Raw genomic sequence first — 17,663 nt, 5'->3', positions numbered from 1 at the left:
GCGAAATCCCACCTCCCCTCAGCTCAAACATCTCTACTGGACATTAAAAAAAACAGAGCCTTAGCTGCTCATTATGTGCCAAAAGGCTGCACAGCTTTCTCTGCCTCCTGTGTCTCGAGGATGCTGTTGTGCCATTGGGGGTAGACATCGTTAACTCTTTTAAATCTCTGTCAAACTTTGAGAAAAATGAGTTGATAAAGTCAGGGAATGTTGGTGAGGGGACAAACAAACATCAAATGATTTTTTTTAAGCTTTTTCTTTTATTACCAGGCACACAGACACCACAGTACTGCTCAGGGTGCTTGCCACCACAGCAACCTAATGAGTTTTCACACTGTCCAACAGTTAGATCGGGCTGCCTTACAAGGACTGGTGATTTGCTGCTTCGTCTCTATCTCTTTATCTCTACAGGGCATTGATACTTTAATCATCACAGAAGCATGGCTTTGAATTCAAACAATTATTTAGGTGACCGTATTAGGCATTCTCACAGCTGGATCTGATTCCTCATATTACATTTGTGAAATGTGTTAAAGGCAATTATACCAAGGAACACATTCATATTAGATATCAGGGATAGGATAAAGCTGCTGTGTTTTTGTTATACCAGCAGTCTAAATTTTCCCAAAGCACTGTCACTGGCTGCAAGACATCATTAGCCTAACTGGTGGTATGAAACACAATGTATAAGCATATCATATTTAGACCTATTAACATATTCTATCAGTATCTGCATCTATATTTATGTTTATGTATGGATTGGAGATTATGACACTGACAAAAAGACAGGAGGCAAAGCTGGACTTGGCAGAGTTGAAGATGATAAGATTTCCATTTGGAGTGACCAGAATGGAAAGGATTAGAAATGAGTACAGTTCAGGCTTAGTCTGTGTTTGGATATGTGCACAGGAGGGATATGAGAATATAATAGGCAAATGATGTTAAATATGTAGCTGCCAAGCCAGAGGAAAAGAGGAAGACCACAGAGAGGATTCATGGATGTAGTGAAGGTGACTATGCAGAGGGTTGTCATATCAAAGGATGCCAGGGATAGGTCAAGTTGGAGGCAGGTAGTCTGCGGATCATCAAAGCTGAAAGAAGTGTTTTTCTATGGATTTGAAGGATTGCTATATGCATTTTAAATATAGCAAATGTTGCACATTTTCATTAAACTGTATTAAAGAAAAAAAGTCTCATGCTTCTATTGGCTCATTAAACACAACTCTATATCCATTGTACTGACCCACATTGCAGGCTACTTGACCCACTCTTCCATCTAGTGTTGAGTACGTGACATTACGTCTGTCATTATAGAGAATTAAATTGTAAAAGGTTATAATAGTCGAACATTAAACCAAAAGATTTATTATGGATAAGAGTAGTTTATGAGACAATAAACGACGGTAGTAGTGACGGATAATATTTTGCTTTTCACGAGGTCAGGGTGCATTAATATTTTGCATTTGGATGAAGTGCGCATGCGCAACAGGGGCCGGATTCTGCTAGAAGGATCAAATGTTTTTGTTTTCGTGCGGGATGGAAGGTAGTTGACAGGTCGACATCGATATCTACGACGGCAAACGTTTCTCAGGTAAACAAAACAACCCTACGTTTCTTGTCGGTGTTTGTATTTATTAGTTGGTGTCACCTTTTAAGTCGAAGCAGATAGCATGTTTGGGCTACATATGCTAGTAGGTTACCCAATGTTAGCTTTAGTAACGCTGTATTTCATAGCTTATATTTCATGTGTCTTACAACAGCCTCGTGTTTATTTGGTATAATTTAGAGTATGAGGCCACAGGAAGTTGGAATGGAGCTTAGACGTTAAGATGAGCTAACATAACCGCAGGCATGTCACAACCTTTGATGCTAGTATGTAAACACAGTGCTGATAAGATCTAAACACGCTGCGCATACATGTACACACCTGTTTGACATCGTCTTCCATAAATATCATCATATAACCAAAAATAGCCAAGTTATTCTAAGGAAACTGAAATGGGAATGTTTTCATGTTGCAGGGTACTAGAATATTCCAGTAACACTCCCATTCAGTGGTATTTCCAAATACAGTTTCATACTTTTTCTAAAGTAAAATAAACTGGCAGATATCATAACAGTAAAACATCATTTGACTTTAAAACCTCCAGTGTCACTTGTGGGAGTGTTTCAGGTAGAGTTTTATTTCATTGTATAACATTATGAGGTCAATAATAAGTAATCCATTACTGTAACTATGGTTTCTGCTGTTCTTTTAAAAAGGTTGTCTTACCTTTACTTGTGTGTACTGACAGAGCAGGCAGTGCAGATTCCGTGATATTGTTCTATAAGTAAAAGAACAACAAAGTGTGGTCAGAGTGTTGGCTAGAAAATTGTTTTTGTTCTGTAATTGTATTTTTATATTGCAGATAACTGAGTGTAAGCTAAAAGTGTAAGGAACAGCGTTATATTTATAGGCCTATAAATGACCTGCAGTAATGTAAATGTATTCCAGAGAGAATGGTATACTCAAACAAATACACCCATCCTTTAGAGGAAATAGGTATCATGCTGAAAGACGTGTTTTATTTGGATCACATTTAAACTAACATAACAAGACAGTTGACACTGAAACATATACAAGATATCTGGTATTAACGTCCCAGGGATTGTTTTGGAGTCAATAAAGGAACTCATAGTTGTTCAGTATGATACACTTAGAAATGGAAAAGTTGTAGTCTGCCCACATGATTCAGCTTGTTCTACTGCAGAAGTCACTATAAATAGCATTGGTACCTAAAATGTCTCTTTTGAGAGTTGCAGGCCTAAAAAGCAACATTTTAACCAGTAAGCCTTTAGCAGTTATAAATAAATCTGTAAGGTGTTATGTAGTCTCTTCTGACTTTACGGCTTTCTTTACACAGCTGAATCAACTCTACTTGCAGTGACCTTGTAACAGCCTGCAAGAAGACAAAGCCATGGGGAATACAAGCAGTGAGAGGGCTGCAATGGGCCATGGTGAGAAGGCGCAGCGGAGGGACAGCCGAGGTATCAAAGAGGGCGAGAGGCCAAAAATCCTCATGGATAGCCCAGAGGATGCTGATATTTTTCATGGAGAGGACATAAAGGTAAATTGGGCTGCTCTCTTAGAGGTGCATATCAGGTAGAATTTATAGCCTTCTTGGCCCTGTAGATCTCTTCAAACTCTAATCCTTGTTGATAAATAATATTCTTGTGTATGATGTGCATTTAAGGCACCCTTAGAGAAAGAGGAGTTCCTTGCTTGGCAGCAAGACTTAGAATCAGATGACAAAGCACCAACTCTGGAACGGCCGACAGTCTTTCGCTGGAAAGGAGATGGAAAGGAGGTCTACCTCTCTGGATCCTTCAACAACTGGACCAACAAAATTCCCCTTATTAGAAGGTGAGAGCATGTTATAAATCTGAACATGTTTTTCAGGTTGAATTTCTGGCTGTTTATCTTTTGAGATTTAAACTCGAGTTTTAACAGATTTCTTTTATTCCTATTTGCATATGAGAAAGGTTTACTAGAACAAGCCAAGAATGTGAGTTCTTCTTCTTTGTTAATCGCTGGTTTAACTTACCTGTGTGCCAAATGTTTTCTTTTCTTTTGTTTGTGATCTATCAAAGTCAGAACACCTTTGTGGCAATTGTCGATCTACCTGAGGGGGAGCATCAGTACAAATTTTACGTGGATGGTCAGTGGACCCACGACCCAGCTGAGGTAAGCCGTTACTCTCACAGTCATTTATGACCTGTTGTCAAACAAGCATATTTTACTTTACTTACCTAGACCTCAACACAAAATCTGCAGCAGTTTCAGTTTTTAAAGGCACTGCAGCTCTGCCATTCCTGTAAAGTCTGGGTAGACAAAAGCATATATTCACTAATGCATTAATATTATCATTACATTATGAGTAATAACTTGTGAGTGTATTAAGGCCACTAGTGTAGGTTATGATGAGCTGGCTTCATGACTGACTGCAGGCATGTATCTGAGTCACCTTATCTGATGTCATGCTTTAACAATAAACATCTTTTTTTCTCTCTTCAGAAATATAGTAACAAGTGTATAAAATATTAGCACACACATATGGTAATCAGGACAAATGGTGCAGTGGAGGGCCATGACTAGAGGTAGAGTAGTCATGAGTGGACATTAGTTTAAGAGGCTTAAGTGGTTTGCTTCACATCATGATGCTTGTTAAAGCAAACACTGGCCTGCTATTATATAAAGTATGTCTTTTTGGTCTATACTTTTGAGCTTTATTTGTGAGTTTTATTGTCTCCTGTTTCCTAACAGCCTGTTGTAACCAGTCAGCTAGGCACAGTCAACAATATCATTCAGGTAAAGAAGACTGACTTTGAGGTTTTTGATGCGCTAATGGTGGATTCGCAGAAATGCTCTGACATGTCAGGTGAGTGCTGACAGCCACTGTTTATCTGTGCTTTTTTTTAAACATTTACTGATCCAGACTACATGTCTGGAAAGCAGGGGTATAAAAGTGTTCAAAAAGAATCTTCATTCATTTTAAAGACCAACTTTTTTTGTTCCTGCCTTTTTTAATGGATTTCAACATTGCTGTTAAAATCTATAGGTTTGAAAATAATTTAATGTTCTTGTCATACTGTTTCCCCCCCTTTTCCCCCCCCCTCAGACCTTTCTAGCTCTCCTCCTGGGCCATATCATCAGGATGCTTATGTCCCTAAACAGGAAGAGAAGTTAAAATCTCCACCCATTCTTCCACCTCACCTTCTACAGGTCATCCTTAACAAAGACACTGGGATTTCTGTAAGTAGCTGTAATCTGAGATGAATTTGGCTTATTCCCACTTTCCCCTGCCTGCATTTCATAAAAATAGAATAGCCCTTTATTGTCATTGTACACGTACAACAAAATTGTGAAAAAAAAAATGCATCCACAAGAATAAATAATACAGATCATTTATTTTAAATGTTGTTGTTTTGTTTGTCATTGTTTCAGTGTGACCCTGCACTGCTCCCAGAACCCAACCATGTCATGCTCAACCACCTCTATGCACTTTCCATTAAGGTAAGGTTTCAGGGTGACTTTTAAGATTTTTGTGTTTGATGTTTTTCGGTAGCGTGTGAGAAAACTTGATCGGCTTTGTAAGCATTTTAACAGAAAGTGTGCGCTGCTGATGCTTTTGCTTTTAGCAAGCTTGCACGTTGTTGGCACAGCAGATTGAATCTATGCATTGCCAAAAAGGCTGATAAATGGGACAGAAGAACAGATGAAGGACAGATAATTCTCCTTCTTTCAACTCTCTGACAGGAAAAACAAACTTTACTTGCATTTCAAGATAGCCACAGCAAATGTCTGCATGTCAACAAAAAAAAGGAGTGGAAAACAACTATGTGTATTTTCCATTTCAGGTAGTGGGTGGTCAGATATTCACTTTTTTCCATTTGGTTTCTCTTGTAATGTAGTTAAGTAGTTGTACATGAAGCAGATAAAATGTTGCTGTATTTAGCTTAAACACATTTTTTAATGACTTTATGTTCACTAGTGTGACCTGTGAGAAAAACTTGCATTTTGGGGACAATCTAAGTGGCTCTGTTGAAACTTTACTAATTGTAATTTCTCATCTTCTTAATGACTGTTGATATATTAGTAATGCTGCAAAGTTACAATCTTGAATATGCATCACATTATTTCATTAGGTCTTATGTTTGGTTGAGTAATCTGATTTAAAAAATACTTCTGTCCTTTAATAGGTTCTTTAAAACAAACTGTTCAGACAGTTCAATTCTAGAAATTGCAGTGCTTTTAATAGCTTAAAACTTAACTAACAAATAAACCCTTTCATTGTATTCATGAGATGTTGAAATCAAATGCAACAATAAATAGTACAGCAATGTCAAACAAAAATCAGGCATAATATAAAATAGCCTTTACTTGGTCTTCTTGGAAGTCTTTGTTACGTTAGGAGGCAAAAAAAAAAAGTTCTGACAGTATTGCTTCTCCTGGATGAGGTAGTGTGTTTATGTGTGTGTTTTGTGCACCTCCATGTGTGTCTGTGTGTTTAAATGTGCTAGTGAATGAGTTATCGTGTGTGTCCGTAACCTTTAAAGGAGCATGTGGTGGCTGCAATGAAGAAAAGTGAGCATATCACCATTCTCAGAACTGAGGTTTGAGGCCACGTTTCCTGCTGCACAAACACTCTGATAGTGTAGATGTTAGTAATTAATGTTAATAGTTAATGTTTAGGATAATTCAGTCTGCAGCCTAACAATCCCAGGTCAGTGACTCAGTGTTACTGGCCTGTGGAAAGAAAAAAGGAAAAAAAGCAAGCTTTTATTTTTATACATTTCTTTTAAATATATAAAAAATATATATATATTTACTATATATATCTGACACATTTCAATAGTAATACAATTTAATTGATATATTTTATTTATAATGTATATTATTAATCTAATGCTTCAAAATAATGTCACTTTATGTCAGAGCTTATTGAAGAGGTGATTTGATGAAGGACTCCCACCATGGGCACCCTTTCAAGTTTGTGAATGTGATAACTTGAGAAGAAGGTGACGCATCACCTTCAAATTGATGCCAAAAGTGTATTTACTAAACGTTTTCTGAACAGGACTTTCAGAAAACATGACCTCAACTTAAAGGTCAGAGGTCATGTTTTCTGAAAGTCCTGTTTGTAAGGGTGATATTTTCTATATTGTCATTTCTGCTTAGAAACATATAATCATTTATGCTTAGAAATATATAATCATCTGTGTGCTGATAAAAATCATATCCTTATTAGTAGAGCAGGGTGATATGACCGAAAATATTTATCACGATATACATTTGAAAATTTGCGATAACGATATAACTGACGATATAATTGACACTAGACAAAATACTTTACAACTCCACAACTTTATTAGTGCAAAGAACCCCATCAATGTATTTTCACTTAAACAAGCAGCTGTTTTTTATGTGCATTAAAGTTATATAAAAATGTAACAGTGTAAATTCCCTGCTAAGAGTTTAACCAAAGGGTATTTCCAGTGGAAATTGGCCGACATATCCTCAGCATAACCATGTATGATATCCACAAAACTTAAAAAGAGGTTATACACATAATACGGTAATATTATGTTGAAGCGCAGTACGTATCACTCCGTGAGGCTCCTGCCTACGATAGCCGTAATGCTCCGACAATCCATCAAGCGGTGCGGGTTCGTAGCTTAGCAAAGTCGTACTGAAACATTTGACAGATTTTTGAGCGCCGTGTACCACATAAAATCGTTTCAAGGTCAGTAAACACAACCAGAATTCATACATAAGGCACACGGGATTATAAGGGGCTCTGTTGATTTTCAGAAAAATCAAAGGATTGATTTTAACCCTTAAGGACCCACAGTGACACTGGTGTCACTGCCCCTTTACACTTAAAGAAAAACTATTTAGAATGGTTTAACTTTGACTTTTAACTAATAAAGTCCCTAAGTGACGTCTACTGCACAAACTAATTCAGTCATGTGACAAGTGAGGCACTCTGGGTGTTCAAGACACCATTTTCAAAGTCTTGGTCCACCTGGTTAGCTAATGAGACCGCTGTGCTAATTTTAAAAACTTTCTTTTCTTTTTGCAAAGGTAAGCTTTTACTCATTCAGCAATTCTAAACTTTAGATAAGATGTCATAGGTCCCTTGTAACCTAGTTTGGTAATATTTCTGAACCAATTTGATCTAGAATCAGTTTGTTAAACATCGCTGTGACAAATATGTCACATCGGGCATTAAACTCCAAATTTTCTTAAAAAAACTGATGTGACATATTTGTCACAAAAAGACAAAAACTGATCATTTGCTTAGTCAGTTTAGCTCATTCAGTTATTTTAAGTAAATTTATTCTTTGTTGTTAATTCTCAGTCATATTTAACTAAATTCAAGCATAACTAATTTTTTAAATTACCTAAATTTGTGATGGAACTTTACTTTAGCTTTGTCGAGGCGTTTTTCAGTTACCCCCCATTTTTTATCATTTTCACTCTTTTGTAGAATGGATAAAAAGAAAAAATATAGTGTTCAAGATGCGCTGGAGTTTATCACTGCAGAGGACAGTGAGTATGAGGGATGTGAAAGTAGCTCAGATGAAGATTCTGAAGACCCTAATTACATCCCCCACAAAGACGTGGAGAGTGATGAATCAAGTGAATCCAGTGATTCAGACAGTTGTGATTCAAGTGATTTAGAGACAGAGCCACATTCAAGCCATATGGACACTGGGCAGCCCGAGGCAGCTATCAAAGGACAAAAATTCTCCTGGAGAAAGAAATGTTCGAAACCCCTGAGACCACATTCAAGGGACCCTGTGCCAAACCTCCAGATGAGATCCACACTCCACTAGAGTACTTCAAAAACTTCATCACAGATGATATGCTGCTGTTGTTAATGGAACAAACAAATTTATACAGTGTACAAAACTCCAACCATCTGAGAAATGTAAATACCACTGTTAAAGAACTAGAAATACTCATTGGTCTCTATCTGAGGATGGGTCTATGCCAAATGCCTGGAAATCGAGCATACTGGGAAAATGACACCAGGTGTCCTATGGTAGCAGATAACATGTCCCGCAACCGATTTCAAACCCTGTTGGGATCTCTACATTTCACTGACAATACAGATTTATTACACAGAGATGCAGAAGACAAGTGCTGGAAGATCCGTCCATGGCTTGAAATGTTTCGCAAACAATGCCTGGATATCGTCCCAGAGGAGTACAACTCTGTTGATGGGCAAATGGTACCCTTCAAGGGGACACACAGCCCAATAAGGCAGTATGTGAAGGGAAAGCCCCACCCCTGGGGATTGAAAATCTGGGCCTGGTGCTCATCCTCTGGTATGCTCCATGATTTTGTTGTTTATCAAGGTGGTACTGGGAAGAAGACTTTACTTGGGATTGGAGGAGATGTTGTGGTGAAGTTGTGTGAAACTGCCAGCTGAGCAAAACTACAAAGTTTTTGCTGATAACTTCTTCTCCTCAGCCCCACTTGTGCTCACACTTCTTCAGCGACAGATCTACTTTGTAGGAACACTTCGTGGAAATCGCTTAGCAGGTTGTCAGCTTGAAGATGAAAAAAAGTCTTGCCCAGAGAGGCAGGGGATCTGTTGATGCCAGGGTGAATAAGGAGGAGAGCATGGTTATTGTGAAGTGGTATGACAACAAATCTGTTACCCTCATCTCATCCTATTGTGCAACTGAGCCTCAAGATACAATCCGTCGCTGGAGCAAATCGGGCAAGGCATTTGTTGAGGTCAAAAGGCCACACATTGTGAAGGAGTACAACACATTCATGGGGGGTATTGACCTGCTTGACGCCTGCATTGCAAGGTACAAGTACCACATGAAGTCACGGAGGTGGTATCTCTACCTGTTCTGGCAAACCATCATGCTCGGTGTTGTCAACGCATGGTTGATTTACCGTCGTGACTGCAAGCTACTTGGTGTCCAAAAGCCACTGAAACAAAGAAGCTTCCAGGCAGAAGTTGCCACAAGCCTGATCCTTTGGAAATCACACAGGGGGCGCCCATCACAGAACATCTCATCACCACCTCCACCACCCAAGAGAGTTCGTGTTGGAGTTCCAGAGGATGTCCGGACTGATGAGGTTGCACATTGGCCTGTAAAATGTGAAAAGCGAGGTCGGTGCAAAAATTGCAAGGTGAATGCAACTACCACCCTCTGTGAAAAATGTGATGCACGTCTTTGTTTCACAGAGGAAAGAAATTGCTTCAAAAGTTATCATTACCAAAGGTAAACTTCTAACAACTGGAAAGAAAAAAGCCATTTGAGCAAGTTATTGACTTTATGTAACATTCTTTTCTATTTTGGCACAATGTTTTTATATGCTCATGTTTTTAGTTCATTACACCTCTCTAACGTTAATGTTTTTTCAGTGACATTTTCAATTGTACCTCCAACATTGGGCTGATTTATATGATTTTTTTTCCAAGAAGCTTGTTGAAGTAAACCAAGAAATGTTACCATCATTATCCATGTTAAGAATTTGAAAATAAAAAGGAAATTCTGTTTTTAAAAGCAAGAAAGTGTTTACAGAATTACTTTCTAAATATGGAACAAATGTACAATGTAAAATGTAAAAGACAGAGAAAGAGCCAGGGACAACAACCTCACATTAGAAAGGTATAGTAATCATCCTATTTTCAGTTGCAGATGATAAAGGATTCAGAAAGTTTATTCATGCAGGTAATTAGTAATTCCTTTTGTGCATAATTTTATATTATTGTTAATAATAAATTAATTAAAGCAACAAATCAACCTGAAGAGCCAGTTCGGAGCCAAAAGAGCCGGCTCTTTTCAGTGAGCCGAACGGAAAGAGCTGGTTCTCTAAAAAGAGCCGGAAATCCCATCACTAGTTGTTCAGATATGCCTGCTTAAGAATGTCACGTGTATTTGTAATTGCATATTCATGAATGATTGCTTGCTGACAATAAAAAGGGCTCTAGCGAAGGAATCAGTTGAAGTTGGTTGAGTTCAGGTGAAGGAATCTTTTCCTCAACTTTGGCTGGCTTCCCTTGCAAGCCACAAACACGGACAGTACCTTCTTGCCTTGTTTGTCGTGCAGTTGTTGGTCTCGCGTTCCAGCGGGGTTTGTGCCAAGATAAACCCAACACTGTTAATACGAGAAACTTCAGAACAAGGTGACGTAGGATTTTGAAATCAATACCATAGATGTGTCTACCAGGAGGCTGGCGGTTGCCAGTATTTTCTTCTTTCATTTTTTTTTCTTTATCTACATTTATATGCGAGTCTGAACAGACTTGGGTGTGAACTGCTACTTGACTGGTAGGAGGAGGCCTGCAACCATGATGCTGCAATTCTGGTTTCATGTGTGTCTTAAAAAAGCCATAGCCCTACCAATTACAGTTTAACCATACTGGCTTATAGCATGGTGGAACTGTACATGGTAAGACTGATGCTACTGTTTCCATCCTAGTTGAAAGCATGCATTGCGTGAGGTTTTAAATTGACTTTTCCTGTGTGTTGTGTCTTTCTGTCACAGGACGGAGTGATGGTACTCAGTGCAACACATCGCTATAAGAAGAAATATGTCACCACCTTGCTTTATAAGCCCATCTGATGAAGCATTCTTTTCTATATTTGGAGCTGTTGTTAACTGTACACCGAGTGTACAAAATGCTAGCCACACTTTTTTCAAAAAAAAAAATCTAGTGTATATTCCTTCCAGGTTTCACCAGTTAGATCCATTCTGACCAAAAGAAGCAGCCTTGAATAAGCACGAGGGAACAAATTAAGTTTGTAAAATGTTGACTTGATTCCCAGAAAAAAATTTGGACTGAGGGTTATAGTAATTGCTTTACAGTAATACACTAAAAGCCATACATACAAATAACAAATGATTCAGTTAGACAGCCACTTACTGAAAAACAGACAGAAAAGAGTTATTTTAAAGGAAGCCTGCTGTAAAAGGCAGTTTAAGTGATGATCCTGCTTTTCCCATGCAGTACATCACATCTGATTTTTGTGTCATATATCAGCGCAACTAACTAATAGCTGGATTGGATTCGTGGTTAAATGGGGTCACTGTGTTCACTTCAGTTCTGTGTTACTCTGTTTACTATAGGAATATTTAATACGTAACATAGACTATAGTAAAATGGCCTGCCTGCATTTGTATAGCGCGTTTCTAGTCCTTAAGGACCCCAAAGCGCTTTACACTACATTCAGTCATTCACACATTCACACAATTATATAGAACATCGTGGTTTTTGGGCACCTGTTTTGAAGCCTGATGTTGGGTACTTCAAGTATTATTTCTTTCTTTTCTTTTTTTTCTTTTTTTTAAACTGGCAAACGAGTGGTGGTTGTGACACTTAGTCATTACATACACAACAGTGCTCTTACAGTAACCTGCTTTTTCCCTAGTTTTACCCTGAATGCGACTGCAGTTTCCAAAGTGAACATAATTTAGTATTACATAAGATGACTGAAAGCATAAACTCATTAGTAAAGTGTTTACGGTGGTCATAAGTCAGTAGAAAAGTAGGGTTATTTTACTTCCATAAAATCTGATTTCTCTGGCCCTCTGACCACCACCAGTAGGCAACGGGTGAAGTGTCTTGCCCAAGGACACAATGACCGAGACTGTCCGAGCCGGGGCTCGAACCGGCAACCTTCCGATTACAAGGCGAGCTCCCAACTCTTGAGCCACGATCGCCCTTTTAATATACAATCTTTGGCCACCAACACCCACTATAGCTTCATTTTAATAGCAAGAACTAACAAAGCATGCAGGGAGCCAACAGTAAAGGGTAAGTGGAGGCATTTCATGATTCCTACACCAGTAGGTTTGCTTGGTTGGTTTGTTTGCAGTGCTCTGTGTATTAGTTTTGATTTGGCAAAGTCAGCTGATGACAGAAAAGTGCAGTTGACGGTGCTGTCTGTGCCAGCTTATCTTTTGGCATTTTGTTTGTTAACGTCACATGCTGCAAAGCTTTTAGTGCATTTTAATAAAATGAAAAGTTGTGCTCTAATTAATTAAAAACAATTTCACAGTAAAGCAGCAAAGAGAAAAGCACAGCTTCTCTCACACTTTGCTAAAATGAAGGAAATGTGGTAAATTATTTTTCATTAATTTCTTAATGTTGTATTTATTAGTTTATTAAATATTGTTAAGTACCAAAATGACTACTAATTTATATATACTATATCCGGTTGTTCAGTGATGACGCGACGAATCCTACTTCCGGGCCTAAAGTAGTCTGCGTTTAATATGGCTTTTGTGTTGTTAACATGTTTAATGTTACGTATTTTCTTCTATTTGATCTCAAAAAGCTCCTAAAACAGTCAGTGATCACTGTTGACCTCCCTCGGCTTTTATTACCGCTAATCATTTATTTAAGCTCAGTTTTTAAAACCTTAGGATGTAACTACAGCCCAGCCCATGCAGCAGTATATGAATGACTAACCTCGTATTGTGGATGGATTATCTCAGTTGTTCTCCTGGCTGAAGTTTGGTCCTTTTACAGCATCCTGCCATGCGATTACATTTGTTCCTGACCACCGACAACACTCACGTTAACTTTTATCGAGTGGGAAAAAAGATAGCTTGTTTATATTATGCTAACATAGCTGTGTCGCTAGCTGTCACGTAGCACATCATTATATACCAGCTAGCCCAACTTCAGTAACCCTACAAACGTCACTGCTGTTTAGTTTTCTGTCTTCATTTATGCTGGAAGTGATAGCAGAGCTGTACGTTTTAATTTGTTTCCAAAACCCCGCAGTCAGGACATGCTATATTGTATTTAGATAGAAGCTAGCGAGCTAACTCCCTGCTAACTTCTAACTCCGCTAAATGTTATAAATTCCGTTTTCATGGATGCCTGGATGTTAAACTCAATTGTTACACCTGGTAGAGCAGAACGCCGATCATTTTATTAAAGATGAAAGACTTTAGACAGTTTTTCAACTCTCAGTAATGCCATAGTGATCGTTTGATATATGGACCTGCAGCGGAGTTTAGACCCAGACACGGCTAGTGACGTCAGACTGAACAACCGGATAGTGCTAAGACAATTAAGGGAACACTTGAATGATTGTAACTATGATCTTTGCTGTGATTTTTGAATCCAGCCCCCAGAGGGTTAATGAGTTTGGTTTTTACTGATTGTTGTTAGGTTGTTTTGTTCTGAAAAAACTACACAATGTATGTCAGTAAAGATTGTTTTACTTGAATACTTAATTCGTCAAGATCTAATGTGTAATGTAATTTCCCCCTTTTTATTTGGTACATTTTGGTTTTTCAAAGGTTGTAAGGGAAGGATTAAGGCAAGTGCATATACAGTGGCATTGAGTGATGCCCAAAGTGATGGCACCCATGTCTATATTGTGACTGAAAATACTGGCTCAGTAAATTCTTGTAACCTGCATGACAGTTATAGATTAACCTAAACATTATAAGAGGTTAGCAACTCTGAGATTATGCACACAAATTTGTATTACCAGTTACAGTGCATCTCTTTAGTATGGTAATGTCACTCCATTCCCACTTAATCTGCCTCTATTTGTTCCAGTGACTGCCCTTTGCAGTGCTCAACTTTATCTTTTCTTAGCAGAATGTGGTAGAACATGAACACGTTTGTAATTAAAACAGACAAAAATGTAAGGACTCAAAATGATTACTAATGCTGAGAAAACCTCATTGAAAGACCTCAGATAAGTACGCGCTGCTTTTGTCTTTCTCGTGGCTGAGAAAACCACAGCGGCACAATCAAGAATGTAAATGTTGAGGTCAAAGAAAGACAAAATGCACTGTGGTAGCTTAACTGTTTTTGTGTTATGTTGTTGTTTATTTATTTAGCGATGATCATACTGAGCACATTAAATAAGTTTTGTCAACTATTCACCAATATATCTTTTTTTTTCCTACATTGTTTTGTTGTGAAAACTAGTCTTAGCTGTGGTTATGACCATTCCAGTCAAAAGTTAGACAAGAGTTAAAAAAAAAAAGAGAGCGAATAAGCCTTTAATTTAGGGCATGTACTCCAAATAAACTAATGTATGCATCTGTGTAGATTTATATCGGTGCCATCACACACATCCTTCCTTCTTTTACTGATGTACTTTATCAAGAGTGACACCAGGTAGTTGCTCCCTACTGGTTTAGCTGATGTGGCATAGATCATTGTGAGCACCAGTTTCCTTCAAATAATGTTTCAGATCCATTATTTTGTTGATTTTAAACAACTGCTCCTGAAATTTGTGGTTATAATGTGTGAGCTTTTCTGCTCTGTGTGTGTTGTGTTGATTTGATAGGGCGTCAAGGACTGAATTTTTTTTTTAAAGCTGTGTGAATTGAACCAACATCATTTTATTTTATAATTTTTGTGTCTGTGCATGATATCACCATAAAAATATGACTCTGATTATTTTGATTTTGACGAAGTCACATTTGTTCATGTTAATTTTGCTGTCAGGACTGACATAAAGGTGATTGTGGGATGTTACCATGCTAGACATATAAATCCATTTCACGTAGTCATTTTAATCATTGCAATTTGCAAACCTTTTAAGCACTTTTTTCATTCTAAGAAAGGTATTTATTAAAGAATATGTTTTTAAAATTTATATATTGCGTCATGTTTTAATTTATAACATGACTGCAGCCATTTTGATCATTAGAGCTGAACCTTCAGTAACTGACTGACCTTTGTGCAGTCATTATACAGTCATTATTTATAAAGTGCATATTGCATTCCAGTCATATTAGGGCCCCTGCAGAATTGGGAAAGTATTTTATTTGTCATTTTCAGAGGACACCTTAAAGTCATACACCTGCATGGAGAATGATACTGAAAGCTGTTTTATACCTGTGTAAAATATTGGCAAAAACCTGTGTTCCAACCATATGGTACATTTTTAAAGTTTTAACATGAAATATTATATTCATCAACAGCTACCCTTTAAATATATCCTAAAAATCCTATATGGCCCCTCTTCAAAAAATAAATACTGCTGTTATGAATTCTGAAACATGCTGTTTCCTGCTTTCTCCACTACAGATTGTTCTGTTAATGCACTTTGCATTGAAACTCAGTGGTCTGTACATCATTTGTTATCTACTGTATGTCATGTTTTATTTTTTTTGTTTTTTATTTTTTACTTTATAATTGTTATGTAATTATTTTTAAAAAGTGTCTAATAAATAAGTATTTTACATTGGCTAGCTGTGACATTATCTTTCATACTATATGGGTAATAACTAGGGCTGGATATCGTCACTGATTTCTAGAATCTTTTCGATTCAGATTCACAAGGTCCCGAATCGATTCGATCCATGATTCGATCGATTCGATTTGAATCGGGGAAATTTTTGACTCAGACAGTCAGAAATATTATAATTCTGATCACTTATCAGTACATATCTATATTTTTGTATCTATTAAAAGAAAGCTGACACTTGCGAGGCTTTATCAAAGGTGTAAGCATCACAGCAGATTCCTTTGTGTCGAAGTAACTGAGGGTAAAACACAGAAAAACATGAAGGAGGTTTTCCTGGTCTGGGTTTTTATAGTAGATGACCTTAAAAATATTGTGGCGAGCTCAGACAAGGAGGAGACAGAGGTAACGTCTAGTCTTGCTTCCTGCAGTGTTAGCCATCGAGCACAGCCGTTTATTATCATTTAACAGATGAACACACAACGCTAACACAACTGCTCGGCGCAGCTCTAGCGTAACAACCAAAAAAGGCGCTCTCTCCATCCAGAAACACACAGTTGCAGAGAGAAAGCATCACCTGTAACCATGGCAACATAACGCTGCCGCCTGGAACAACAGAACATAGCTGTCAAAACAAAACCCCAAACAGCCCTGACCCGCTACAATAACAAAGTGAAGCAGAGCAAAGTTACAGAGGTTTGATTAGAGACACACGTAAGCATTTTGCATAAAAAGTTTAAATTTGTTCAGTATTGAACAGCAGAAATGAGGCTTTCTTGTTGGAAGTAAGTAAAAAAACAAAAAAAAAAACAGCGGCCGACACCGTAGACTGATGGGTAAGAAGTAGGGGTGGGTTTTGATTATCGATTTAGAGAGAGCTCTACATGAAGTGTGATTTTATCGTGGTGGAAGCAAAACAGCAAAAGTAAGAGGAAATACGTGACAATGTTTATGTAAAGCGAAACGTGCAGCGTAATTTGGATGGTCTTTGGCTGCTGGTTCAGTCAATATTGTTTGGAGAGAGAAAACCTGCAGCTTCAGAATCTAGCGCAAAAAAGACGAAAACACAAAGCACCTGCCGACGCTTCAAAAGCTGTCGGCTTTCAGCCCTGACGGCGTTTCCGTGTCCGTGCCGTCAGGTGAGAAAGGCGACATCTCACTGATTCGGATGCGTTGGGTCCGCGTTTTGTGTTTACGTCTTTGTGCAGAATCTGTGTTCCTGCTCTCATTTACTGTTTTATACGGTGGCCCTGAGAGGCCAAATCGACTGCAACTTCAGAAAACACCAGCAATAAGAAAAACGCTGCAAACGACACAAAACACAACGGAAATAAGGAAAACGACAATGGAAATAGGAAAAAATACAACGGATATAGCAAAAAAGAACAACAAATAGGAAAAAACACAACAGAAGTGTTTCTGGGGAGACAAAAACCCGATGGACCAGTTTCAGGAACCCAAAACATGGTAGGCGTGTTTTATCATGATTCGTATAATACTGATGATGGCTTTTAGGCTAATAGTTAGGGCTAACACACTTACCCCTCACAAAACCGATAGATCCTCCACTTCTTTTAAGTGTCTCCCAGAGCTCCGGGGGATGACGTCACACAGGTCCTCCCCCATTTCGGAAGCAATTGGCTGACTGCCACGGTGAAGGAGGCTAACCATGGTCAATAACTGTTGCGCTCCATGTTGTACAAATAGATGAAGAAAAAAGAAAGGTCCGTCGTTTTAGCGCATTCCCAAAGATGCGGAAAGGCGAGCTAAATTGATTAGCGCTATTAAAAGAGCCAGGAGTAAGCAAAACAAGACTGAAAGATGGGACTCCGCTTGTGCAGCAATCATTTCATATCGGGTAAGTTACCAAATACAAGCTTTCTAACATAAGAATTTTCATTTTTTACTAGACTATCATTGTGGTT

The 17,663-nt window shown here is 38.1% G+C and overlaps 1 protein-coding gene across 2 annotated transcripts; it reads left to right on the top strand.

Moving 5' to 3' along the window:
- The first annotated feature begins 1,471 nt into the window (after positions 1–1,471).
- On the top strand, positions 1,472–15,741 carry prkab1a (protein kinase, AMP-activated, beta 1 non-catalytic subunit, a). Of its 2 annotated transcripts, none has more exons than XM_086300268.1 (8): positions 1,472–1,591; positions 2,904–3,107; positions 3,234–3,403; positions 3,631–3,724; positions 4,304–4,418; positions 4,659–4,792; positions 4,985–5,053; positions 11,060–15,741. In XM_086300268.1, exons 2-8 carry the CDS (start codon positions 2,958–2,960, stop codon positions 11,135–11,137), a joined length of 810 nt encoding a protein of 269 aa, XP_086156394.1. In that variant the 5' UTR covers positions 1,472–1,591; positions 2,904–2,957; the 3' UTR covers positions 11,138–15,741. The 2 variants fall into 2 exon arrangements, with proteins under 2 accessions (XP_086156394.1, XP_086156395.1); XM_086300269.1 differs by having other exon boundaries at positions 1,494–1,591; positions 2,925–3,107.
- The last annotated feature ends 1,922 nt before the right edge of the window (positions 15,742–17,663 follow it).

The sequence above is a fragment of the Aulonocara sp. 'chitande type north' Nkhata Bay genome, linkage group LG7, assembly GCF_057382095.1.
Source record: "Aulonocara sp. 'chitande type north' Nkhata Bay isolate Kocher_YH1m ecotype deep benthic linkage group LG7, A_spYH_male_GT1.1, whole genome shotgun sequence".
Taxonomy (NCBI): Eukaryota; Metazoa; Chordata; class Actinopteri; order Cichliformes; family Cichlidae; genus Aulonocara; species Aulonocara sp. 'chitande type north' Nkhata Bay.
Note: the sequence above shows the minus strand (reverse complement) of the source record. Positions and strands in the feature narration are given on the sequence as shown.

Bases quoted from the DNA above. Each gene is read 5' to 3' on its own strand.
- prkab1a (XM_086300268.1), top strand. From the start codon at position 2,958: ATGGGGAATACAAGCAGTGAGAGGGCTGCAATGGGCCATGGTGAGAAG. The intron at 3,108-3,233 runs GTAAATTGGGCT...TGTGCATTTAAG, and splicing joins TTCATGGAGAGGACATAAAG to GCACCCTTAGAGAAAGAGGA. The intron at 4,793-4,984 runs GTAAGTAGCTGT...TCATTGTTTCAG, and splicing joins ACAAAGACACTGGGATTTCT to TGTGACCCTGCACTGCTCCC.